This window comes from Magallana gigas, chromosome 3 (genome assembly GCF_963853765.1).
Source record: "Magallana gigas chromosome 3, xbMagGiga1.1, whole genome shotgun sequence".
Taxonomy (NCBI): Eukaryota; Metazoa; Mollusca; class Bivalvia; order Ostreida; family Ostreidae; genus Magallana; species Magallana gigas.
The window spans coordinates 6,032,127-6,058,744 of record NC_088855.1 but is presented as its reverse complement, the minus strand read 5'-3'; the positions used below and the strand labels follow the sequence as shown (position 1 = coordinate 6,058,744).

Below are 26,618 nucleotides of genomic sequence, written 5' to 3'. Positions count from 1 at the left end.
AGATATAGCGAAATCTCGGAAGCAAAAAAAAATTGAGTCCTCGGTAAAATTCTTTCGAAATCTTTGAGAAATTTTCGGTTAAAACAAATTTATGGATATAGTGAATAATGATGAATTTTAACACTTTTATAACAAATTTATTACAGTTTAAAAAGTTTGCACTACCATTTAACATAATAGTTTGAATGAATTTATTTTCACAAACATTCTTTCATTTACAATCCATTTATTTAAAGGTATCAAAAGATTGTATTAAATTTTTCATTCTAAATTAAGCCTCAATTAGCAAAAATTGTAGTCTGGTGATAGAAAACAGGCATATGTTGATTTTTCTTATATGGATATAATGATTTATAGATATAACAAAGTAAATCCATTCATTGGTCTCTAGGACTTTGCTATAACCAAGTTATACTGGAATAAGTGTGTGGGGCATGCCTATCCCCTAAAGACCTCAAACAGTTAGGATGATGTACAGGTAAAAAAAAAATGAAATGGAGTGGAAGTTAAAACTAGATCCTCAATATCTATGACTATGCAGATTACATAAATATAACTTTACATGTACATATGTGCCTCATGGGATATATGAGAAGAAAAGGAGTATGAGTTGACAAAAAACATAATATGTACATTACTGTTACTCAATTAATCAGTGTACATAATATGTACATTACTGTTACTCAAGTAATCAGTGTACATAATATGTACATTACTGTTACTCAAGTAATCAGTGTACTTGGAATAAAAAGTTTGAATATTTCTTTGGCTTCCATATAGGGCTAGATTTTGGGGGTAAATGTAACCTTTGTATTGCAATACATTGCGATATTTTAAAATGTATTGTGATGGTTTTTTTTGGGTTTTTTATCAAAATTTGAAATTTTCTTTAATGTTAATGTATTGTAATTGACTTTGCTTTATATACATAATTCATTTACGCTATAAGTCTATAAAAAAAAAAAGAACAAAACATTTTTGTTGTTAATTAAAGAACTGAAACCAAAATGTGTCCATATCCCCGTCTTTCCTTTCGTGTTAGGAACAATAACAAATGCATTTGCCATTTTTAATTCAAATCAGAATTTTTAAATACCAAGCCTGTAAGAAAATTCAGAGCCTGATCAATTAAACCAGTATACTGGCATATAGGATACGTTATTTTTCGTCCATGTACCGCAATACAATGGAATAATACAAGCAGTAAAGGGGTTTAAGAAAGTAGTGTTATATCATTCTGATATGAAATGTTTGATAAATTTTAAAAATTTATTTACTTTTGCATGAGAAAATTAATGATGATATTATATACAATCATTTATTAAAATATTAAGCATATTTTTGTAATTTTCAGGATTATGAGGAGAAAGTAAAAGACGATTTTGTGGAAATCTTGAAGAATATGGGCAGTCATTTGGGAAGAGACGATATTATTATACATGTAAATATTTTATCTTGTTTTATATATAAAATTGATTCAAAAATTCTCTCATAAAACTTTATAATGTTAATTATATTATTATACATGTAAATATTTTATCTTGTTTATACAAAATTAATTTAAAAATTCTCTCTCTAAAACTTTATTATGTTTATGATAATCAAATTCTTTCTGGTAGCACCATGCAGCTGTGTTAAGGATAAAAATTATACACACCTTTGATGTAAAAACAATTTGATTGGTCTATTTGTTTTCTTTGGTAGAGTTATCTATGCACACTTACTTAATCCCAAAGCTCTCTCTCTCTCTCTCTCTCTCTCTCTCTCTCTCTCTCTCTCTCTCTCTCTCTCTCTCTCTCTCTCTGAAAAGCGAACAATAAACCAACCAAAAAAACCATAATTATAAGGTTGCATGTTCTTCACTTTTTTTTAGTCTTGTGTATTGCACACAATTTTTGTTAGCCAAAATTTGATCAAAATTTTGAATTGTATATTATACAAAGGAAAAAATTATTACCCCATCGTTTCAGAGTGTGTCTCTTGATACTTTGGAAGAATGACTGCCAATACTACAGTATAGCATGTTATGCAAGTTGTATGAGTGAACACTTACTTTGTCAAAAATACCTTTTGAATAATTTTATTTTCATGTACATGTATCAGAATATTTATCCACTCACTGGCACTCAGACAACTGTTCATTACACCTTTCTCGCCAGTTTACAATGTTTATTTTTTTAATGTACAGTATCTTATTGAACATGTAATGAAAAATGTTATGTATAATATTAAATGGTTTTTAATTCACATTTTGAACATATGCTTACACATGCATACCTAAAATGTCTTAAATACATGCACTGCATTCAATTCTTAGAGATAGTGTACATGTTAGTAAAATATTAGTCTTAATAGTTTATTTAATTTTCACTTTGCAAATTTGCAGTTGGTGTTTCTGGATTATGGCATGAAAGACAAGAATCCTATAGACCACGTCCGCTTCTACAACAAGAAAGACCCCACCGCCCCCATCCAAGTCAGGAAGGATCAAGTAGGAGGAGGCTATTTTGTTTAACAATTATTCATTTGCGCAGTCAACTATGTGTCTTTAGTTACAACAATTCACTACAACAGTTTGTCTCACTACAGCATTTTGTTGAACCCTAGGTGTCTGATCTGCTTCCTGAGAAGTTTGCAGAACAACTGATCCGATTCTATTGTAAGAAACCCGACGAGGCAAGCCTTCAAGAGGCTACTGAGGCCTTCAATAGGTGGCGCCAACAGCATCAGTGCTCTGTGGTAAGGCTTCATTGCAATCTTGCTACACTAACGTTTCATTACTAAGATACAATTTATCTAGCTAATTCTCTGATAGTGTATTTTGCATATTTTATGTCTTCAAAGAAGTCAAGATTGGTACATAGTGCAAGAGTCAGAGGTGAATGCCCTATGTATCAAACCCGGACTACTATTTAGGCATTGTATATCCACATTTACTTAACAATATATCAATATGCTGACTGCTATATACTGATGCGCCATGATAAGTAGCTGTGACATTTGTCTTTTGTCTTGTAAAATAAAAAAATCTTTGAAAAGCAAGGCATTTGCTATTTTAAAGCGCTTGGCTGTTTATAAATTCAACAAGTCATAATCACTATCCTTTATTAGCCTCAAATTAAAAAGTATTTTCATGACTCCAAAAAAAAAAAACCCAGTTTCTTACAAATTGTTTAATCAAATTGTTTAAAAGTTTATTAGAGACTTTCACTTTGAAATTCTTGTCAGTATTGACACTGTTATGGAAAAATATAATTTTTATGTATGTAAATTGGATATCTATTGCTGCATAACTTTCATGTGTGTAGTGGTTTAATAGGTAGCACACTGGAACTTTATTGGTTGTGACATTGTTTCCTGCTTGTGCCAATCTTACATTTTTTTGTCAAAGTGCTTGGTGTGCACTATTTTGTTACATGTAAGCAAAAATGGATGAGTATTGAATTTATGATAGAATAATGATTCAGGAGGGGGTAAGGATTTGGTCAATTGAGGTTGATTGTCTTTCAGGGTGATGATAGCCTGATGCCTGACATGACCCCTCTCAAGTCTGACCCCTCGGCAGGCAGTACAACCCCAGAGTCTTCTAAAATCCCGGACAGTCAGAACACACCTGGGACTGCCAGTAAATTCAAGTCCCGCCTGAAGTTTGACTAAACCAAAGATGTCCCAAATCAAGCTGCTCTGTTTCAATTCTTGGTAGTTAGGACTATTGTCACTATGAAGTTGAATTAGAGTGATACCTATTATTGTAGGTACAAGTGTACTATAAAAGCAGAAATTCTCATTGAGGATTTAATTTCATTTATTCTCTTGTATATACTAATCTGTCCAATAAAATTCTCCTGAAAATGTCATGTGATTATAGGTTTGAATTGGTTCTTTTTATGAGAAAAGGAAATTAAATCCCCCATTAAACAAGTTGAGATTACAAATAAATGGAATTTTATCCTTTGAAATTTCTGCTTCTACAGTATGTACATGTACTTTTGTTCCAAATATTCTGATTTTGATTTCTGAAATGATAATTTTAAAGTTCAATTTCGTTTACCTGGTAGTGTTGATGAATTTAAAAAGAAGTGTTGCATTGTATCTCAGAGATATTCTGTACCAGTTTTAAACATTTTTACCATTGTTCCAGGGCAATAGTGCACCCGTCTTCATCGGTTTATGTTCTGGTTGGTAATTTGAGTTTTACGTGGGTTTTTTCCTTTTTAGTAGAATTTTTTTGTTTATTTTATCCAATTTTACTATTGGTTATATTCAAATAACAGAAAAACTTATTTTCCATGCAAATGTGTTTAAATGAAATCCAATTTACAGTATTTTTTATATACATAGAATCCATTTTCTATCCCAGTGATTTATGTTGTACACAGTATATCGAATCAATACTCTTTCCACAGATTTTATTCGCTTTTAGTATGGTTTTGTAAAACAGCACTTGTATTGTTTTCCATGCCATGTGCAAGAAACGTAACGAGATTATATATACCGGTAGTCACTTCAGTATCGGTAGTTAGGGCATTAGTTTTCACTACCCCACATTGATTTTAATTTAATCTTGAGCAAGGCACATTTGAAATTTTTCTTATAATAAAACATCCTGTATTTGATCCTGTATGTTTAGTCAGATATCATATCATCTTTATCAGTGACAGTGCAATACCAGTATTACATATGTAGTATATACCTCAATTTCAGTTGAATTTTACAAATTAAATGGCCACTATTTAACATCAATCAGTTCACTTCTTTTGAAGAAGTTGTCTTTTTGCCCATTTTAGATAATCATTTACACTGGTTAAGTCTTTTTTCATGTCCTCTTAAATCACTGCTTCAAATTTCTACTGAAACCACTGCCATGGCTATTTCGTATCAATGTATTTTCTTTTGCACTAACATTCTAGTACACATGAGAACCACTGCCATGGTACAGTGTACTACCACCAACTATTCTGATCCATTGTATAAATTAACTTGACTAGTGCATCACATTCTAAATCACCTATACATGGAAAATCAACAACATACATGTATATATTATATGCATTGAGGACTTTTTGTCTTATGGTGAAGCTTTATAACCTTCCCTCGCCCAGATTGAATAACTTCCTCAACTTTTACAATTCCTTCCATTTAACTGGGACCACGATTGTAAATCACTGTTGTGCCATCATGATAAGCTGACTTGTGTCATGGCCTTGTTATTTTATTTTGCCATGGTTTAGTGATTTGATGACTGAGGTTGTCTCGTAGCCTACTCTTTTACATGTAACTACCCCAAAGCCCAAAAGCCAAATTCTTTGTCCCATTTCTCTACATGTGCCAATGTGTCTGGATTTTATTCTATTTTCTTCTGCATGATTAGCCTGCCTATGTGTTGTACTTTTTTCGCTGATTTATCTGCTTTTAACTTTTATCCTTGCTGTGTTATTTTCAACCATTAGATATTATTTAAAGCTATTTATTGCCGCTTGTGCTATTTTATTTACATATAATATGTACAAGTTATGAAATATTGTATTGCAATTTGCATGTTTTTCACATTTTTAAATAGGCAAAGTATGTATCCATATATACCAACAAGTAAGCCTTTGTTACAGGATGTTGTAATTGGTTTAAATTACCATCAAACTGTTGTGTTTGTAGATTTTAATCACAGTTTTATACTGCTCAATCGATTCCATACCTGTATTTCACAACTCTGTTATTTATAAAGCTCCCCTTTGTAGTTGAAGTCATGTGACAAAGTCACGTGACTTGTGTGAGTTTTTAAGGATGTAATGTCTCTAATCTTAAGGATGTAATGTCTCTACTCTTTACTGTCTACCGTCCTTCACGATTCTAGTCTTCCTGTACATGGACTGTACCTATAACGTGCTCCTAACCCTAACCCTTCTCAGACTTTACCTCTAGATAGATGAAATATAGAAATGTAGAGTACTGTAGTCCTACCGGAACATTATACTCGGAAGTTCTCATAAGACCGCTTTAAATGTACACTAGTGTACATGTATCTTTTATAAAAATATGTTATGCATGACAGCCAAAATATCATATGACTGGCAAATTTCTACTTATGTATTGCTTAAAGAAATTCAAACTAAGATGACTGTTTCGTTATGTACCACTGTATCTGATATCACGTGAATAAAGTGGGTGTTATCTTACTCTGACTTGTGATATTGCTTCGGTTACATGGTTACCTATTTGCTGTTATAAAGACGGATAGAACTATTGGTTGTTTATAAATGTGATAAATTTGATAAAGATGTATAAGTTAATAATGTTTTAAGACATTGGAAACGCTTTGTCCCAGTTATAGGCTTTGTTCCAGTGGTAGGCTAACTCAAGGAGTTCTATTGAAATACAATGTACAAGAGAAGGGCCCATGGACAAACTAGTATTGGGATTTTGATGACCTGTCAGATATAATTGCCTCCAAGATGTAAACGAAAATTGTGAAGTCATAATGCACATCTACCTTGCACCATGGATCGTATTCTCAAAAAAAAAAAAATGTTGGCTCCCGGGTTAAATGTAAAGAATGAGATTTTTAACAGAGTAAGAATGCAAGTCATTTGACCGTGTTCCCCGTATAATAACGCACTCTCAGTTCGATTTTTAAAAAATGTTTGCCAATCATTAATCTACACAGTTCAAGTTCATGGGGCTTGATGAAAACGAACAGAATATTGAGGACTTCACCTACATGTACCCCATCCCACAAATTCCTCTGATTTTCTTGGACCTTGTATAGTAATAGTTATTCATTGTTGAAGGAATACAGATCCAATTGAAAACTAAAAACTTTGAACTTAAAGTGGTTCTGTCGTCCCAACCAAAACCTAAGTCCTTGTAGTTGGGGTTGGCCTGTCAACCCGAATGTTCCTTGACTTGAGCTATAGATCTGCAGCTAGTTCGGGACATGTCATTGCAGGATATGACGTGGCGTGCTGACTGATGCTATCTTTTGGTTGATTTGTGAGCTGCCATATTGAATGTCCACGGCGAGAATAAACGTAAAACTCTTGTTCTGGTCACCTGCAATACACCTGAAATGTCGGCCTCTCGGATAACGCCTCCGATGTTCCAAGTTTATCTTGACAATATTATGCAGGCCACCTACATGCTTTCTACAGTACAGTAGCCCAGGGCAGACCAGAAACTCGACATTTGGCCCTTCGGCTCTAGTAGACCGCATTAGCACGGCTGACAAGAAAAAGAGACTTTGGATATTACCAAGACTTAAAAAACATTGATACTTAAGACATCAACAAGGCAGACAAGAAACTCGACTCATAGACTCCGACATGGCAGACGAGGAAATCAAATTTTATTCTTAGACCTCACCATAACAGAAAAGAACTCGACAATTGGACCTCACCATGGCAGACTAGGAATTCAACACTTAAATCTCATCAAGAAATACAAAAAATTCGACACTAGAACCTCATCACAACTGATACAAAAAAAAATCGACACGCAAACTTCACCAAAGTAAACAGGAAACTCGACACTTCGACTTCACCAGTACATGTGCTGATAATAAACTTGATACCTTGGCCTGGCTTCAAGCACTCTAATATATAAAAAGTGCCTGTTTGGGAGGGTAACAGTTGAAATTGACACCATTGTCAACCGACGCGAAGCGGAGGTTGACAATGGTTTTCTCGGCTTCGACTTCACCAGTACATGTGCTGATAATAAACTTGATACCTTGGCCTGGCTTCAAGCACTCTAATATATAAATAGTGCCTGTTTGGGAGGGTAACAGTTGAAATTGACACCATTGTCAACCGACGCGAAGCGGAGGTTGACAATGGTTTTCTCGGGTTGTCGACTTCAACTGTTATCCTCCCAAACAGACACTATTTATTTTATTATACCGAATGTCTTAATTTTAAAGAAAACTTACCTGTTTTTCTATAGCAATGACTCGAATTCTACGACGAACCGTACGCGCATCATTTACGCGCATGTAACAATTCGTTTTATTATACTTTCATGTTAAATACTGAAATCTGATTGGTTGAGACGCAGTTGGTAATCCGTTCTATTACCCTCAGCGTTAGCAACACACTTGGCAACGGGTAACACAACGAATTGTTACATGTGCGTAAATTATGCGCGTACGGTTCGCCGTAGAATTCACTTCATTTCTAAATAAAAGCAGTAAAATTTTCTTTAAATTTAAGACATTCAGTATAATAAAATAATTAGTGCTATAAATATAATGTTACCCGTTGCCAAGTGTGTTGCTAATGCTGAGGGTAATAGCACGGATTATCAACTGCATCTAAACCAATCAGATTTTAGTATTTAACATGAAAGTATAATAATCTTAAATAGTCCACTGTACAGCTGCAAACCTTCGTAAACCAAAATTCATGTTTCCCCTTTTATAATAGATTTTGATAATGAACCAAATGCCAAATTATTTTAAATTTAATAAACAGAAAACATCTATTTAAGGAATTTTTAAGGATTGCTTGTAGCTGAAGTCTTGTAAGAATAATAAAATGCAAATTAAATTAGCATCTCTGACTGGGCATTGGTGATTGAACAGTGACTGAACCAACTCCTTCTCCACACAGGACTATGATTTATCCGACGTCGTCTGTCCCACAGAGGGATTCGAACCTACCACGCAATAATCTGACGATCAACCACTGGTCAGGAGCGATCAACCAGCTTAGTCGTGGTGCTCTAAGCACTCATTGACCCTATCTAATTCGATATTGAAATAAAATTAAAAAGTTGCATGCTAGCGATTGAACGACACGTGATACCTCTATAGATGTACAATAACAAAAAACCTTGATTTAACGATCATAACACCAGCTGATGTTCTGAGGAATCTAGTTATAAATGACATGGAATTGTTGGTGTGAGAATTCATTGTATATTGAATAGAACAGCTTTGTAACATGTCTCGCCGACTGTTTGCTGAAATACACAAATTATTGATGAAAAACAATGATAATGGGTTTTAAATGTGTTCTTACATACATATTACTGCCAACATTGATTACGACTGGGGATTAACCGACATTTTTGTAGCAAAATATGCAGAAAAAATATTTGTTATTGAAGTCAGTCAATTTTTTTAATTGATTTATAACCACGTATGTTCGATAGCAAAACATTTCAAAATGGAGAAATTTTATTTGTTAAACAATTCACAAATGTTCTCAAAAAAAATTGAGCCTACTAAACTGTACAGTCAGTTCTTTTATAAATTATAAGGTATGTTCTAATTACTTCAAATTAGTAGGAAAAATAACCTAATGGGAAGAACAGCGTGAAATTTCAGAATATTTCGTTTATAAAAAAAAAAAGTTCCAGAGACTATTTTTTGCGTCACTTACATGGATTTACAAGATAAAATAAATCAGCGATAAGTACTGTAAAAATAAACAACATTAACAAGACATACTTCCAACTACTGCCATTGACAGAATGTCTCTAATGGTACAAATACTGATGGTAAAGAGTGTAGTAGAATATCCAATCCTCTTCTTGGCGTGACCGCTCCTTGCTCAGAAACCAAAAGAACAGGGACGCTAGGCTAATCAGGAGGACAGCGTTATTCGGGCTTGTTAAGGCTGTCGAGGGGCTACTACTGCCTGTGGTTGGGGCTATATGAAAGATAAGAGTCAATGTCTTATAGTAAATCAAAGTCCTGAAAGTACTCAAAGTATGATGTGGAATTGTACATATTTCAAGGGAATAAGTTGCCGTCAAATTTCTCAATTCCACCAAAGCAGTCGTTACTTTACAATGTAAAATTTGATAGTCAAATATATATATTGAATGCGAAAATGCTGTTGTAAAGATTTATAAACCAAAGCTGTACTTAATTTCATTTGTTTGGTTTAGTTTCATTGACTTTTCAGGGTTTTCAGTTACAATCCTTTTAAACGATTGAAATTTGATAGATCTGTGTCAAGTGATTTACATATTAAAACTTGTTTTTTTTAGAGCGACTTCTAATTTGAATAGTTGAAGAATTGAATTGAAACTAATTCAAAACTTAATTAATATCGCATGTGCTTATAGACTTTTATGTGGATTACAAAAGTACGAATAACACCAACTCGTGTTACTTTTTTAGTTTCAGTGGCATAAACGAACCTGCTTTGTAAATGAGCAAACTATTATATCGTTGTTGTTGCTATCGACAGGGTTCGAAGTTGAATATAAGTGTTAGTATGAGTTATTTTTTCTAGAATAAAATGGCCCTATCGATATAAAAAATCACATCATACAGCAACAAACGTACATTAAAAAACATGTTTATGTGAGGTAAAGATTAATACGATATATACTAGTGCCTACTTTATTCTCGCTTATTTTCATTATTTTTTTTCAAAGTTGAATTAACATATCCACTTTTTAAACCCCCCACAGAGGCCAAGCCTTACACAGTGCTAAGTTTGTTTGAAATTGGCCCAGTAGGTCTAGGAACAAATACAGACGGACGGACAATGGGTGAAGGATTTCAAAGATTTCAGATTTTTGATTTCAAAGTTGCTCAGAAGAAGGCGAATCCCATGTGTTTTGTTTAAACTCCCAACAAAAATAATTCATTTCCATTCTGTCATTAGTTGATTTATATTTTGTCACTTAATTTGTAATTATAAGCAGAGTTTTTCAGTGATTATGCAGTTTGAAATAAAAGCCATGCTCGTGAAAGATATTTTTATATTTGCAACTACTTGGTTCATGTATAAATCTTAAGAAAAACGATTGTACTGCATACAAAATCGACAAAACAGAATCTACTAAATCCAGTTTTTCGTATAAGTAAACGCATTCCTCTACCTGAAAAAAAAAATGCTTTCAAATGTATTGAACATCTCACTGATTATGAACTTTAATTCTAAATGCCCCAATAAGTAATGTTTTTATCGTTAGTTGTCTTTTTCGTACTTTTGCTGTTAAAGTGGGGACACCTACATATTGTGACCTACTTTGTATCGAAATAAACAATAAAATCCAGTATATTTTATTTTAGCTCCTAACATTGTTACTTACAGCATAGCGCAATGAGTTAGAGTCGTGAGTTTGACGATCCTTTTTTTCTTCCAAGCATCGTTTAAGATGTCTTATACAAATTTTACAAGCAAGTTTATGAATGTGCATACGTTTGATGAAAATTTGAATTATTTTGAATTAGATTTTTGGCACGAACCCGTATATCTATAGAAGTATTAAAAGGGAATTAATATCATCACTGCTATACACGTACGTGATGACGCACTCAGCACCATCCCTCCCTTTTAAAAAAAATCGTTCTTAAACCATTTTTGGAAAAAAGAAATCTTATGTATCAAACTTCAAAAAGACTGACCTGTTTGGCAAAAGCTGCCGGTGTATCCATTGATGCAGAGGCAGGAATTAGTAGGCCCGTTACAAACCCCGCCCACAGGAAAGTTGCATTCGTTGTCCGCCATACAGTTTCCCCCACCTGCAATTGAAATTCAGATTAATACAAGTTTAGCTTTTTTAAAAAAGCTTACCGTCTTTAGAACAAACCATAAACAGCAATTAGTTATCAAAGACAGTTTAATTCTTTTTTTTATATAAATGTCACCTTCCTCTACATAGCATGGCGAGTGGATTTATCCGAACATTTTTGTGTCATGTGTCGTTTAAGCCTGCGTGTCTAAAATTGAGAACTGTGTACCCGAGCTTGTAAGTTGAGATCGACTGTAGGGTAAAAGAGATCTTAGGTAGGGTCGTAGACTCTTATTGATAAAATCAAAGTTATCCCACTGCATTTATCTATCTAAGGTGCAAATAACTTTACCGATATTAGGCATACCGCATCAATTTTTTTTGTGTATTTGAATAAACAATGCTAAAAGAAAAACAAATAATTTCAATAGATATTGTAGAATGTTACTTTCAACAAGTTGGACCTACGGAAGCGTATTAGTGCCACATATGCACTTCACATTTTTTTATTTTCTACACTTTAAAGTGTAAATTTTACACTTTAATCTGTAAAATTTACACTTTAATCTGTAAAATTCACACTTTAATCTGTAAAATTCACACATTAATCTGTAAAATTCACACTTTAAAGTGTACAATTCAAACTATAATCTGTAAAATTCACACTTTAATCTGTAAAATTCACACTTTAAAGTGTAAAATTCACACTTTAATCTGTAAAATTTACACTTTAATCTGTAAATTTTACACTTTAATCTGTAAAATTTACACTTTAATCTGTAAATTTTACACTTTAATCTGTAAAATTCACACATTAATCTGTAAAATTCACACTTTAAAGTGTACAATTCAAACTTTAATCTGTAAAATTCACACTTTAATCTGTAAAATTCACACTTTAAAGTGTAAAATTCACACTTTAATCTGTAAAATTCACACATTAAAGTGTAAAATTTACACTTTAATCTGTAAATTTTACACTTTAATCTGTAAAATTCACATATTAAAGTGTGAAATTCACACTTTAATCTGTAAATTTTACACTTTAATCTGTAAATTTTACACTTTAATCTGTAAAAATCACACTTTAAAGTGTAAAATTCACACTTTAAAGTGTAAAATTCACACTTTAATCTGTAAATTTTACACTTTAATCTGTAAATTTCACACTTTAATCTGTAAATTGTACACATATATCTGTAAAAATCACACATTAATCTGTAAAATACTATGTCAACACCACATGGTTGTTTTAATTAAATGTCCGACATTTCTTTTATCTTGCATTAATAATAAACATTGCAATCGAGAATTGAGTTCTCATTAACAGTATTCAATTTTTCAAAAACTGAAACAGTTATAATTAAATTCTCTTAGACAAAATGTATCAGTGTCACATGGCCAAAAAAATGTTCAACGCTTAGGGCTTTTTATAATGCAAGCTGTTTCCCTCGTCTTTTTCAATCAGATCAAAAACTGAAAAAAGTGATAATTCAATGGACTTAAAACTAGCGATCACCACTAATTTTTCTGACGGCCAGCCGGCCACCACATAATTATATTTATATGGTGGCCGCAACATAAAATGTAGAATTATCTGTAACAATGTTTTGGGGTTTTGACTTTTTGTTCACTTTTATGCAAATACACAGTCTTCAAGCCTGCTAAAAGTATACAAGACTTTTACTAGTTTTAAGCATCAATTTTATTCATTTGTATACAGTACAATTTTATTGTACACAACTCAAAGTACTGAACGAACATATGCTAAATCGAGGTTTAGACAGAATGCTACATAAAGTATATTCTTTGAATGATCAGTAATTCAACACTATTTGTTATTTTTATTGTAAAATCATCATAAAAAAGTGTGGAAGAAAGCCGAGGCATAAAACCACTGATATCTATTTGAAAAATCCACGGTTTTTTAAAAATATCACTGTGTAATGATGTCACTGTATTCAAGACAAAGTTTGAAATATTTGCTAATTAAAATATTTATTACATATTAAAGTGTGAATTTTACACTTTAAAGTGTAAATTTTACAGATTAAAGTGTAAAATTTACAGATTAAAGTGTGAAATTTAGAGATTAAAGTGTAAAATTTACAGATTAAAGTGTGAATTTTACACTTTAATGTGTGAATTTTACAGATTAAAGTGTGAAATTTACAGATTAAAGTGTGAATTTTACAGATTAAAGTGTAAAATTTACAGATTAAAGTGTAAATTTTACACTTTAAAGTGTGAATTTTACACTTTAAAGTGTGAATTTTACACTTTAAAGTGTAAATTTTACAGATTAAAGTGTGAATTTTACAGATTAAAGTGTAAATTTTACAGATTAAAGTGTAAATTTTACACTTTAAAGTGTGAATTTTACAGATTAAAGTGTAAATTTTACAGATTAAAGTGTAAAATTTACACTTTAAAGTGTAGAAAATAAAACAATGTGAAGTGTATATGTGGCACTAATACGCTTCCGTATTGACCTGAAAACCAAAGGCTGAATTTCATTCATAGCAATATGTATTGCTTTTTCGTTTTCTCACTTTTTAAGATTTGAAATCTACGAAATTTGTTAAGTCGTACGTGAAAAAGCTCATCAGAAAATTATCTCCCTTGCGCCGAACAGTATTTCAACCAATGAAATAAATGTAAATTTTCACATCATGTATTTTCAACCAATCACAAAGGAAAGGAAGTGCACAACCCGGAGACTGTAAATAATTTCAACTCTTTATACCGTCTTCCAAATGGAACTTCAATGTATATGTAAAAGGTATAACAAAAACGACCTTCTTAACCAAATTGATAATTACATTTTTTATCCATGCATCTTTTAAGTGAAGAGGGACCTTTTTTAAATTAGTGTAAAGAATTATTGACTGCTCTTATAAATGAGGTATGTTTCGTAATAATTTTGATGTATACACATTGTCATTATCTAATGATCTATACACAAATACACATGGAAAATAAAAAAAACGTATGCCTGTGTTTATGTTTTCATTTGAAAAATTATTTTTAACAAACAAGTTAAAACAACACAAGAAGTTTGTAATGCAATTTTGTCATGTGAAAATTTACCTTGTGAACGCACGGCTGGAAGAAGTCCTGTAAAATTAGAAAGGCCATGATTGAGTTTATATGCAAGTCGATTTTATATTATCTGTAATCCAGGAAAAAATGATATGCATTGAAAGTATGCGTGTGTGATTGCACTGTGTACTATACCTACAAACAGCAGATACAGAGTCAGGTGTTTCTTGAAGGCGCCCATCTTCAAACCGGAGCCTAATAAAAAATACAGATACATGTACACTGCACGAAAAGTCGCGTTTAATTTCACCTTAAATGCAATTTAAACGTTACGATTATTTAAAATTTAAGTATGTAGTATTACATATTGTGTGCCCGAAAACGTTTAAAAATAATTAGCATTTAATATGAGTTTACTGGATTCCGTAAAAGAACAAATTTAATAATGTCGGAAAAATTGTAAACTTACTCATACGTACAGATTTAAGTGTTCCGTAAACTAACATTATACCTCTTGTATATAAAACGTATAATTTTCATTAAACATGCTCAAAAAATTAAGTTTAATGGATATATTAAATTTGTTTGGTTAATAAAATTTAATGTTGAATTTTAATTCATTATTTGTTCTCGTTTAATTTACATTTTACATTATAAAACTGTCAACAATTAAATTATATACGGATATCTTAAACTTCCTAAAACATTCAAATAAACGCTTTTATCAACTTACATTATACCTCTTGTTTATGCAACGAGAATATTTTGATTAAACCTGCCAATATAAACTAGAATTGTATTTATTTCACGTCATTATTATTTTCGTTTAATTAAATAATTATACCACCGCATACATCTTTATATAACTTCAAACATCCAGTTGTTTTCTTTGAAATTGTTTTTGCTATCATTTTTGAAAATTAAAATCACACACAAGTCCACTTAAGATTCGATTTTATTGCATGTTAAAGTCTCGATGATGTAAAAAAAAAAATACATGTATTCTTACAGAGCAAAACATTTCAAAGTTTTAAGCATAAAAGTCACAATTTAGAAAATTACAATATATACGTACGTCATGATCAGATACATATGAAATGGATGCCATTACAATTTCTGATATAGTTCTTAAAAAATACTTAGGTAAAATGTCCAAATTTGGAATTGTGAAATGCACATTTGACTTAAGCAAATGCAGGCTAATACACATTAAATGGAAATAATGGAATCTATATGGACTAGTAGGAAAAAAAAACAAAACTGAAACAGACCCATAAAAATTGCTGCATGGTCTGCAAATAACAAATTCTACTTTAACTTGCGTATTTTCATATACAACATAAATTACAAGACAAAGTCAGTTTTTCTATATAATGCATGTGGATAAAGAAAAGCAATTGTTGAAAATTGACAATACTGAAGTAATCATTTTTTTTTACTTATATACTGGTCACTAAAATACATACACACGCACACACAAATTCTCTTTCCTAGTACATGTATTTTGAAAATAGCTTGTTTTCATAGAAACATACATACTACATACATACTCTATAGTTCATAACTGCAAATAGATAAGAGTTTCCATGAAAACCACTTCAGAGAAGATATATATTAACAATCATATTATATGTAATAGCGTTGAAAAAACCCTATATATTTATATATATGATGCATACAAATACCAAATTGTTCAATAATAGGATGTACATGTGCATCTCTAATTTTAAACACTTCATGTGATTTTAAAAAAAATTTCTTAGGTTTTACATTATAATATTGAAAATTTATTATACAAAAAAGAAAAATACATATTCTAATGTCCAGACTATTCAGTTAACATTTTTGAACGTATATAAAGTAATTTTAATTTACACAAACTTCCAATGCAAACAATAATTGATTATCAAAATTTGGCGAAATGGTAAATTTAAATCATGGAAATTCAATAAAATTCTTCTAGTCTATCCTAATAAGGTCTGGAATAAGATCAAGCTTATGCATGTACAAAATTTTAAAAAGTTATGACACTATAAAAATTCAACTCAATCTTACTTATCATAAAAAGAAAACAGTTTCCCCAATATTTTACTCAGAAATGTCTTATCAAGACTTGTTTATTTCTTGCATCTGTAAGAAACTGACAGGGAAGCCTCACTCGCCCACAAGCAAGAGCAAAAGGATCGGTCAGAGACACCACCTTTCTCTTACTTGGGTATCAAGATCTGCAACTTACTGCCAGCAAAGCCCTTTCAAAATACCTTTCATTGTCTCCTGCTTAAAATTCACTTTCAATTAAAGTTCTTCTAGTCTATCCTATTAAGGTCTGGCATATGCATGTACAGAATGTAAAATATAGTTATGACACTAATAATATTCAACTCAATCTTACTTATCATAAAAAGAAAACAGTTCCCCATTATTTTACTCAGAAATGTCTTATCAAGTCTTGTCTGTTTATTCCTTGCATCTGTAAGAAACTGACAGGGAAACCTCACTTGCCCACAAGCAAGAGCAAAAGGATCGGTCTGAGACACCACCTTTCTCTTACTTGGGTATCAAGATCTGCAACTTACTGCCAGCAAAGCCCTTTCAAAATACTCTTGCATTGTCTCCTGTATATTTTTAACAACAAATTTTGTTCACTATAGAGCTAATTAATTATATAAGTGAATATTGTACAAATATGTAGATTAAAATAACTTGAGATAAAAATTGTATTTTTTCCGTAAATTTTCTAGTCTACGCCCAAGATTCAGGAACAAGCTCTGAAAGATATACATACAAAAAGTCCTGTATAACTGCCTAGATGTCCATAAAAACTACTCTCTACTCAATAAATTATCAAAAATTTCGTCTTTAACTCCTTACTCAAAACAAAAGAAACAAATTATGATAAAATATTCATTAAAATAACCACTTTATATCACTTATATATGTGTTTAGTTTATAATTTGATCTATGATTTTAAACTTATACAAGCCTTTTACAGGGAAGCCTCACTCGCCCACAAGCAAGAGCAAAAGGATCGGTCAGAGACGCCACCTTTCTCTTACTTGGGTATCAAGATCTGCAACTAACTGCCAACAGAGCTCCCTTTAAAAATAAATAACCTCCTATTGTCTTCACTTCTATTATGCTATAAAGATGTATGCACTAATTACTGGAAATAAACTTAAACATATTTGTAAATAAATTGAGATAAAAAAAGTATGACTTCGTTACATGCCAATATGACAAAAATTGAAAATCATAATGGCCAAATTTAATCTGTAATTGATCACCATAAAAAAAAATTCAACAATAAAAAAATACACAATGAATATTCTTTTATATAACAGTATGAGTTGAACAAGTAATATCAGATCCTGTATTTAAAAAAATACCCAGCATATTTTTAGGTTAATCATACTACAACAATACATCAAGCTATTTTGCAATGATTTTACAGTCATATCACATATTGAGCTTTGCAGTTCTCAAGAAGTGTTAAACAACTCTTTATACATGGATAATACACCTACATCAAAATATGAACCTCTTGCGAGGAACAAAAATTGTCCATGGGACGGAGTTAACAATCTTATACAATCAACAATGTATATGTCAAAATGCTTGCATATCAGTAAAACCATATAATAACTTTCAGCTCAGGTGAGCTAATTATACATGACAGTAGCAACTTTTTTAAAAATCTCAAATGCACATTTCTGTTCATTTGATATATTTTCTGGTTTGTCTCTAGATGATTCATTGTTGGTCCTTACACGTCTTATACTTTGCCTTTTTGAACATTTGGATTTCAGAGCAGAACTTTTGGTGTCCAATTAAACATTCGTCAGAGCGCCACTTTAGAGATGTGATTTCATATATTGTGTCATCTTCCCAATCATTTTCATATTCTGATGACATCATCAAGTACTCGACAAGAAATACAGGTTCTACTTGTTTCTTTTTCTCCTCATCCCAGAAGGTCTTTTGTTTAAATACAGCCCGACAGCCTGTCTATAGTATAACTTCCATTTTCTACAACATATATACACACATAAATACACATGTTTATACACAAATATTGTCTTTAAAAAGCTAACATTGTAAAATGTTCAGGCTTTTCTTTTAAATTCCTCAGACAATTTATTTAAGCATTAAATCATTGTTTTTGGAAAGAGGAGTAACAGGCGTTTGTGCATCATGAAAATTTGTCTGCAGACACTATTGCAGTTATGAGACTATATATTTCAAAAAACAAGAGATATTTGTGAAACACAATTGTCCCCTTTTTCCTTGGAGACCTCTACAAAGAAATGAACGAAAAAGCAAATAATTGGGATTTTCCCATATCCAAGGGGCATAACTCTGTCAAAAATTGCTCAATTAGACTCTAAATCAAACTTGACCAAAATATTATTATGATGAATCTGTGTGTCAAATTTCATATCAATAGGAGCAACCTCTGTGTTAAAGGAAATTGTTGGTGGACCGGCCGATCAACAACAGCAATGTAGTATTCCCTCCCTTGTCTGAAGGGGGCATAATAACAAGTATTTACATTTCTGTTAATTCTTTCCTTATCTGCAAATGCGATTTATACATCAAAACTCCTTATTAATCTTAAAAGGTAAGTTAAATCAATAGAACAGTCACTGTATATAATACAGCATAAATTAGAACTTCAATACAAGTTCACGATTTTGGCAGTTGTAAACAGGGACATTTGAACATATGTATGGCCTAGACTCTCAAAACATGCAGTGCATTTAATTGGGCATACCCTTGTTTCCTTGATACAGTTCCATTCCTTTCTTGAAAGAATCAACTCTCTCCTTCCTTTATCTTGCATAGACAGGAAATATCTGTTTATTGCATCTAAAATATAACATTGCAACAAAATTTAGAATATTATTTGTAAAGTTTTATTTAAATACAAGAGTGCGGGATCTGACAAACTCAGGGTTCGACACTAACTGTTTTATGCATTAGTCCAGCCGGACTAGTGCCTGTTCGTTTTAACTAGTCCGCAGGCAATTTTATGTGCCTGTCAGAAATCAATTAAAAAGCATTATCGTATTTGCCTTATATAGAGTATGGAGTTTTTAAATAGCATTTGTAAGAAAGGGGTGCATAATATACACTATAATGCTTTTCTTACAGGTATTGCACGTTTAGTTGTATTGTGCTATGCAGTACATAGCAAAGAGCTGCGTATTCACTATCTCTGTGTACTAGGTTTATGCCACTATTACAGATGTTACAAATAGATCTATGCAAATTAGATCATGGCTATGAGCTACCTTGTTCTTTTCAATGTCTAAGTTCTTTAAAAATCTGTTTAAAATAATAAGCAATTTATCACAAATTATTTAACGTAAAACAATTCATTTAAATTAAACAACTCACAGGAGATTCGTTTCACCTTTATTTTTTTAAAACACATAAGCGTCCCTTTCGAAGCTGTTGTTGTGAACACGTGCGCTTGTAACCTATTAATTTTCTCGGACATCCCCTTACGGCAAAGAAATAATCAAGTCACCCATAATATCCTGCATACCTCTGTTGTTTTCGCTCGGTAACTCTATAATCACTGCAATGTATCATATGCTAGATAATAAAAATACAGTCAGGGTTTTCCACTAAAATGTCGACAATCACACATTGTTAATTTACACATTTTTTTAGCAAAACTTTTTATTAGTTTGACCGGACTGACTAGACAGAAATTTTGTTAATCCATATGAAAATCTATTAGTCTGTGACTAACGGACTAAGGTTAGTGACGAACCCTGCAAACAAAAATTTTTATTGGTGTGGTCTAAGTTATTAATTCTTTAAAAAGTTTTACTTCAATATTTGGTTTCCATCATCGGATTTCATTTTTCACTACAATCCTAGGGAAATTCCATGGGAGTATCCATCATGCACAGCAATCTGAAAGTATGCATTCACAAAATATCATACCAAGGCCATACAATTATAGTTGCTGATATTGAGATAACTCCTCTCAATACGCTCCACATGTACATACAGTATAAGCCTGTATAATACAATTAACAAAAATTTTAGATGTGTACGAATGATTGAATATACTGTGGTTTCATTAATATTCAAGGGTATCAATTTTCGTGGAAAAAGGGAAAGTCACGATTTCAAAGATACGTAATTTCGTGGACAATGACCCTATCAATACAAACTGTTAATAGAAATTGCACTTCATGGAACACTTAATTTCGTGAATCAACTTAATAACGAAATCCACGAAAATTGGTATTTAACGAATATTGATGAAACCACAGTATATTAATATACAAGCCAGTCCCAACATTTATGCTTATCAAATATATGTATGTTATGTCTCAGCAATATTACATTCAAACATGAAAAAAAAAATCAGTAAGGTATACAGAACATCATGAGTTTTAGGTGTGGAAATCAGGTGTACAACAAAAATGAAAGGCTTTATCACCCAATTCTTTTATTTATTTTAGCCAAAGCTTTGTAAAATGTTGTGTTTAGATGAAGCCTACTGTTTTAATTCCTGTTTTTTGTCAGAGAATGTACCACATAATCCACTAATTCTTAGCCCCTCCCCCCCCCAAACAAGATTCCAGCAAAACCTAATTCAAAAAACATTTAAACAAAAAGCTACAATAGATTAATCACTGAAAAAAAAATCTGCAGCTTCAATTCAGTCATGAATTTTTTCAGGGCTGGGACGATACTTTACTTAGCAGATTTGGTACAAATCACGACAACTTTACGAGGTTTTCTGCCATCTTTGTACTTTCATATTAGGCGCGCGGACTTAAAATAGCTGATATATGAAGCTCGGATATTTTTGGAAAATAAAAAAAAAGTTCGCTACGGTATCGCTGTATTAATGGTAAATGTATCGATCCAAATATCGTCAAAATATATACTGTGATGCACTGGTGTATTGTCCCATCCCTATATTTTTTGCGGTTATATGTTAAATATAGCAAATCAGACCAATATTTTATTGACATCAAATATACTTACATGTACTTGGCTGGGTACACATATTGTAACTTTCTTATTTCCTTTCTTTTGCGATGGATTACTTTCAGAGAGTATATAGCGATGATTTCCTTCTGCCCCTCAAAGATTTTTTCCTGCTGAAACTCAATCTTTCTCAACTTGAAAAGAGGCCACGATGCTGGTGCTATTCATCAAAATAGTGAAAATAAATCAAAATACAGGCATTGAAGAGTTATTCTAGGCCTCTAAAGGGGAATCAAGTCAAGTCGTACCCAAACCGACTCGTATACCCAAGCCGACTCTTAATCAATAGTTTACAGATTGTGACTATAATGGGTAGCAATTCTTGGTTAATAGCTACACTCTGTCCCGAGTTTTTTTCTTCTTTCACTTTTTCTTGATATTTTGATAATCATAAATACCTATGTGCTCAAATTATGTTCATCCTCAAAATAGATACGAGATATCTTCAGATTATCTGTTTTGAAACATCCCTCTGACTTTTGCCACTTCAGATCTCAATATACAACTCAAAATAGTCTATGGGGATTTTACATTGCACCAGCCATGAAATAGCCTGGATAACGTTGAAAAATTGTGCAAGGTATATATTCCAAGAGATTTCCAGATGGTGATAAGATGTAGACATTTCCTATTATAAATTTCCGTAAGAAATTTATTTACCTTCCTGTGAACTTTTATGAGTGAAAAATGATATGTCATTGAATGGAGATATTTTTGATATATTTTCCATTTCATCGATTTCAACTGTACTTCTATTTGAGTGTAGGTGTATTTTTATAAAAAATCATCAAAAAGTGATGGAAGCAATAACTTGGGACAAATTATAATCAACATTGATTAAATTTGAAACTTGTGTGTTTAATCATTGCTCCCCCCCCCCTCCATTCTCAAGTTATTTTTTTATCATTTATTTTGAACTATATGTTGATTTATGCTACATTTAAAAAACACAACTCACGCAAAAGCTATGTAGAAATAAAATATATACCCCTGGTATAAAAAGCAAAGAATTTGCAATGTCAGCAGACACCATTTTGTAAAATTTGACACCTCCCTAGGAAATCCTTAAATTATTTATACTTGTTTCTATGATATCGCTGGTTCTATGGTATCGCGGTATTTCTGTTTACTTATAGTAGCACGCGCTGAAATTGACATTTGACGTCGGAATGTTTTTAGACATTGTAAACAGACACGTTAAACATTACTGAGGTATATAAACTCACAAAATATTAGTTTCTGGAAATATTTTCGTATTGATAGATTTTATGACAAAATAATATAGGCCTAACTACCGCGATATCATAGGACGGGCTCATAACTGAAAAAGTACTGACCGGCTGGAAATGATGGTCTCTTTAATTTCATAAGGTGTCAAATGGTGAAAAAATAACTTGTGAATGGGGGGGGGGGAAGGGGGTGAATATGGGGGTTGGGTTCCCGTCCCCAAGCATCTGTGAGTACAAATACTTATACCGGTAGATAATATGGTAATTTGATAATATGACATAGTCACGACAATATTTATTTAAATGAATATCAATATTAAAAAGATATGACTGTGGGCATAATCATGTAATTTGAAGTTATTTTTCACCTGGACTATCCGACTATTTGATTACAAATCAGTTTGGTTACGAGTTGACTGTAATTCTTACAAGGGAAATAATCATGTTCACAAGGGGAAGTAACTATAAAATTACAAGAGCATGTGTTAATGGGACGCTTCTTTATCGATGCCGTAATCACCACCATACCTATTAAACAACTGGTACTACTGGCCGGCGAATCTATCTCCAAGGTGCTGCTACATGTAAGAACAGAAGTTGAGGCAAAGGACTGATGTTGTGGAACTGTTTCGCCATCTTGTTTCTCACGAGCGCTCTACCTGCTTGACATGGCCATGCATGGTGGTGACTTTTTCTTCCCTTTCGGCACTTGACAATGGATGTTTTCCTAAAGATTTCGTCGATGTATGAATCTGATGATTCATCAGTCCAAGAGCACAAAATTCTGATAGATCTACTTCGCTATTTCACTCGAATCCGACATGTTATCTCCAACGCAGCTTGGCGGGTTCAGAATTCTCTCGATTTTTGATTGGCTTAATTTGATTCGCATGCGCGTAGTGGTTAAACAAACTATCTCTCTCTCTCTCTCTCTCTCTCTCTCTCTCTCTCTCTCTCTCTCTCTCTCTCTCTCTCTCTCTCTCTCTCTCTCTCTCTCATCCTGAATCAATTGTTATAGTCAAATATTTTTTATTTGTGAGTTGTATATTTAATTCAAATCAAACTTTAGTTAGTTAAACTTCAAGTATAAGCAAAGTCACATATAAAGATCAAACTAAAATTATCATAGTTATATATTTTTTCTATTAAACTTTATTATGCCTTTTTGTGTATTGTATCTAATCTACTTATACGTGTCTGAAAAAATAATCATTAGGATGTTTTGTGTTTACCGTCCCGAACCCCTCCCATGATTAAATCAGAACATAATATCAGATACATTGATACATATAGACGATTTTGTGTATTTGCAATATGAGTACGTAAACAACATTTTATTCTGTATAAAATAACATATTATTGACACATTAATTATTATATATATTTCCTGAATACCAGAAACATTATTAAACGTTATGTATAAATGTATTTACGTATGAATGTTAATTTTCTTTAAACGAAACGTATAATTTTTTCTATTAAACTACATTTTTCTTGTTGTATATCGCGTTAAATCTAATTATACTTTATTATAAAATCCAATCAAGTAAATGACATTATATTTTGCATATAATATAACGTTATACACAAATTATATTAAAAACAAGAAATATAATTTGGTAAACGAATCTATAAAATTATATTAAACGCGACTTTTCGTGCAGTGGTATATATGTATGATAAAATGAACATAAAATATTGACTGATTTTATAAACGTGTTATATAATATCTTGTAATATACTTATGTATGATAAGACTTATTTGAAAACTTGTTAATATTTATATAAATTAAATTTTTGTCGATGAACTCAAAACGATGATTTTTTTTGTTACAGTAAATAAAGTAAAGTTGTTGCATGGCAGTAGATTTCAGATACATTAACACTCACTCATTACGTTTATAAACATGATAATGGTTAAATTTTTCACTCATCTAATTTACATTTGAAGTTTTGTAAATTTATGGGTATACGTTTGAAAAGTTGGTATTCAAATCGGCAGAAAGTTTATTTTCGTTACAGCAAAAATAGCATGACTTCTCTGAATTATTATGGACGGAATGATATCTTTAATGCGATATGATATCTTTAATTCCCTCTAAATGAGAGGGAAAGAGGAGAAGAGGGAAAAGAAAGAATTGCGTTTGTTTTATCCAAACAGCAATTCTCATTGTAAAGTTTCACAAGTAAGGGAAAACTAAAGAAATTTGTCAATAAGGAAGCCGATTGAAATTGTTCTTACCTTGTCAAGCTGATCCGAGGATAGGGAAGTCGTGCTGCCGTGTTAGGGATCAGGGTATTTCTCTGTAATATGGGTTAATGTCATGTTCAACTGTCGAACCACTAGATTCGGCCCCCCGCGGGCCTCTGTATGACATACATTCATTAAGAATTGGATATAATTTCGATCGACCCGAATCCTGCATTAACTTTTTGATTTGATGAGTTTGGTTTCTTGATTAACATTTTGAAATTTTTCTTGCGTTTTTGGACAGAATTTCAATTTAGTGATATACGTATAATCTAAGTACTAAAACTACAAACAGTACTTTAATTTTCACATGTCAAAGGAATATTGATATTTGGTAAATTCCTAATGACTATTTTTGGAAAATGAACTGTGTAAAAGATATTTTGGTAAGAATTCAGGGTATTTCTAGTATCCATAAGTGGGATGAACCAGGGTAAGATATTTGTAGGATCGGACAATTCCTGTTTTAAGCGCACTGGCATTGTTGGCGGCGAGAAACTCCCTTCAAACTGTAGTTTTATATATTGGCGGGTTTTTTTTCAATTTGTGTAACTGTCATAAATTTCTTCGATTATTTGTGTAAATGTACTTGTTTGTTTTCCCTACCACGTGACACAGTCCTGAACAATAAGGTTTACGCTTTCTTTAAATGCGTAGATTTACAGATAAAAACACAAGGAGATAATTTTAATTATTTCTTCCCTTTGTCAAACAATGTATGCTTATTGTCGGATCCAGATACACAAAGGGTTCTCAACCAATATATTTACATCCAATAAGTATTTTTTTTTTCTTTTTTTTTCTCTTGACAATACGAACCCCGCAGACGTGCATGTTGTTCGCCACGCATGGAGAATTTGCTTCTCCATATATGAAACGTTCAGATCGACCGTAATGAGAATTTACACTGCTGAAAAATTTACATGACACACCGACGCGGGTTATGACTCATGCGCGGATCTAGAGGGGGGGGGGTCGGGGGGGGGGGGGTCCCGACCCCCCCTGGAAAATGAAAATTTATTAAATTTACATAGTAAAATTATCGCGAAAATATGCCTCGGACCCCCCCTGGCAAACACAATTATCCTTCGGACCCCCCCTGGAAAAATTTTCTGGATCCGCGCATGTATGTTATATTATTATTTTCCTGCAAAGCTATAGCTACCTTCATACTGCGTTTCTAAAATGAAGACTCACTACTGACAGTATTTCTGAGAATGGGGGGGATTCCTTCCCACTCCCTGGATCTACCGCCGACATCTTCCACACTCTATGTTCATGTTCGTCTTCAGAAACAACGTTCTGTTAAGAATAATATACATTTGATTTCTTTTTTTGCAATAGTATTTTTTTTTACTTCTGGTTTATGAATAGTCATATAACTTTTCGGAAGGCAATTTGTTGATGTGGTTTGTAGTGTTTTGACGCAATTGCAGCTTTTAGTAAAAATGATTGGTCAAAATTGACTGTAAACATGAGACGTTACGTGTAAAACTCGGAAATAAACAATCTTTTATGATGGTTATGGTTAGTCTATCTTAGAAAATAGTACCTGCAATGCACGTGAATTTTCTTGGAATTTTCATCCTACCATAAATAGTAAAATACTGAAT

General features: G+C 32.2%; 2 protein-coding genes and 1 long non-coding RNA gene across 6 annotated transcripts in view; 1 reads left to right on the top strand and 2 right to left on the bottom strand.

The window, feature by feature from the left end:
• The window catches only part of LOC105340534 (deoxynucleoside triphosphate triphosphohydrolase SAMHD1), a 28,411-nt gene extending 22,232 nt beyond the window's left edge, over nt 1-6,179 (top strand). For both annotated transcript variants that reach the window (XM_034483343.2, XM_034483342.2), the window contains 4 exons: nt 1,355-1,441; nt 2,387-2,491; nt 2,608-2,739; nt 3,511-6,179. In XM_034483343.2, the coding sequence (XP_034339234.1) occupies nt 1,355-1,441; nt 2,387-2,491; nt 2,608-2,739; nt 3,511-3,657 (471 nt within the window). In that variant the 3' untranslated portion in view covers nt 3,658-6,179. The remainder of the gene's footprint in view (nt 1-1,354; nt 1,442-2,386; nt 2,492-2,607; nt 2,740-3,510) is intronic.
• Nucleotides 6,180-9,456: 3,277 nt separating this feature from the next.
• LOC105344072 (uncharacterized) lies at nt 9,457-26,280 on the bottom strand. 3 transcript variants are annotated; one of them, XR_010711738.1, is made up of 6 exons: nt 26,203-26,280; nt 24,997-25,058; nt 14,704-14,763; nt 14,557-14,583; nt 11,360-11,476; nt 9,457-9,644 (listed from the first exon to the last, which is right to left on the bottom strand). XR_010711738.1 is itself a non-coding variant. In XM_011451653.4 (5 exons), exons 2-5 carry the CDS (start codon nt 14,747-14,749, stop codon nt 9,472-9,474), a joined length of 363 nt encoding a protein of 120 aa, XP_011449955.2. In that variant the 5' UTR covers nt 14,750-14,763; nt 24,997-25,058; the 3' UTR covers nt 9,457-9,471. The 3 variants fall into 3 exon arrangements, 2 of the variants coding, with proteins under 2 accessions (XP_011449955.2, XP_011449956.2); XM_011451653.4 differs by lacking the exon at nt 26,203-26,280; XM_011451654.4 differs by lacking the exon at nt 26,203-26,280 and having other exon boundaries at nt 14,708-14,763.
• LOC117692802 (uncharacterized) lies at nt 16,216-23,619 on the bottom strand. Its single transcript, XR_004604113.2, has 5 exons — nt 23,283-23,619; nt 21,523-21,685; nt 20,348-20,433; nt 19,280-19,374; nt 16,216-18,534 (listed from the first exon to the last, which is right to left on the bottom strand). It is a non-coding gene; the product is annotated as an uncharacterized lncRNA (long non-coding RNA).
• Nucleotides 26,281-26,618: the final 338 nt, after the last annotated feature.

What these genes read in the sequence shown, in the direction of transcription:
- LOC105344072 (XM_011451653.4), bottom strand. Translation starts at nt 14,749, where the DNA reads ATGGGCGCCTTCAAGAAACACCTGACTCTGTATCTGCTGTTTGTAG. An exon ending in TCTGTATCTGCTGTTTGTAG is followed by an intron (nt 14,584 to 14,703) that starts GTATAGTACACA and finishes CTAATTTTACAG; the next exon opens with GACTTCTTCCAGCCGTGCGT. An exon ending in CGGCAGCTTTTGCCAAACAG is followed by an intron (nt 9,645 to 11,359) that starts GTCAGTCTTTTT and finishes TCTTTCATATAG; the next exon opens with CCCCAACCACAGGCAGTAGT.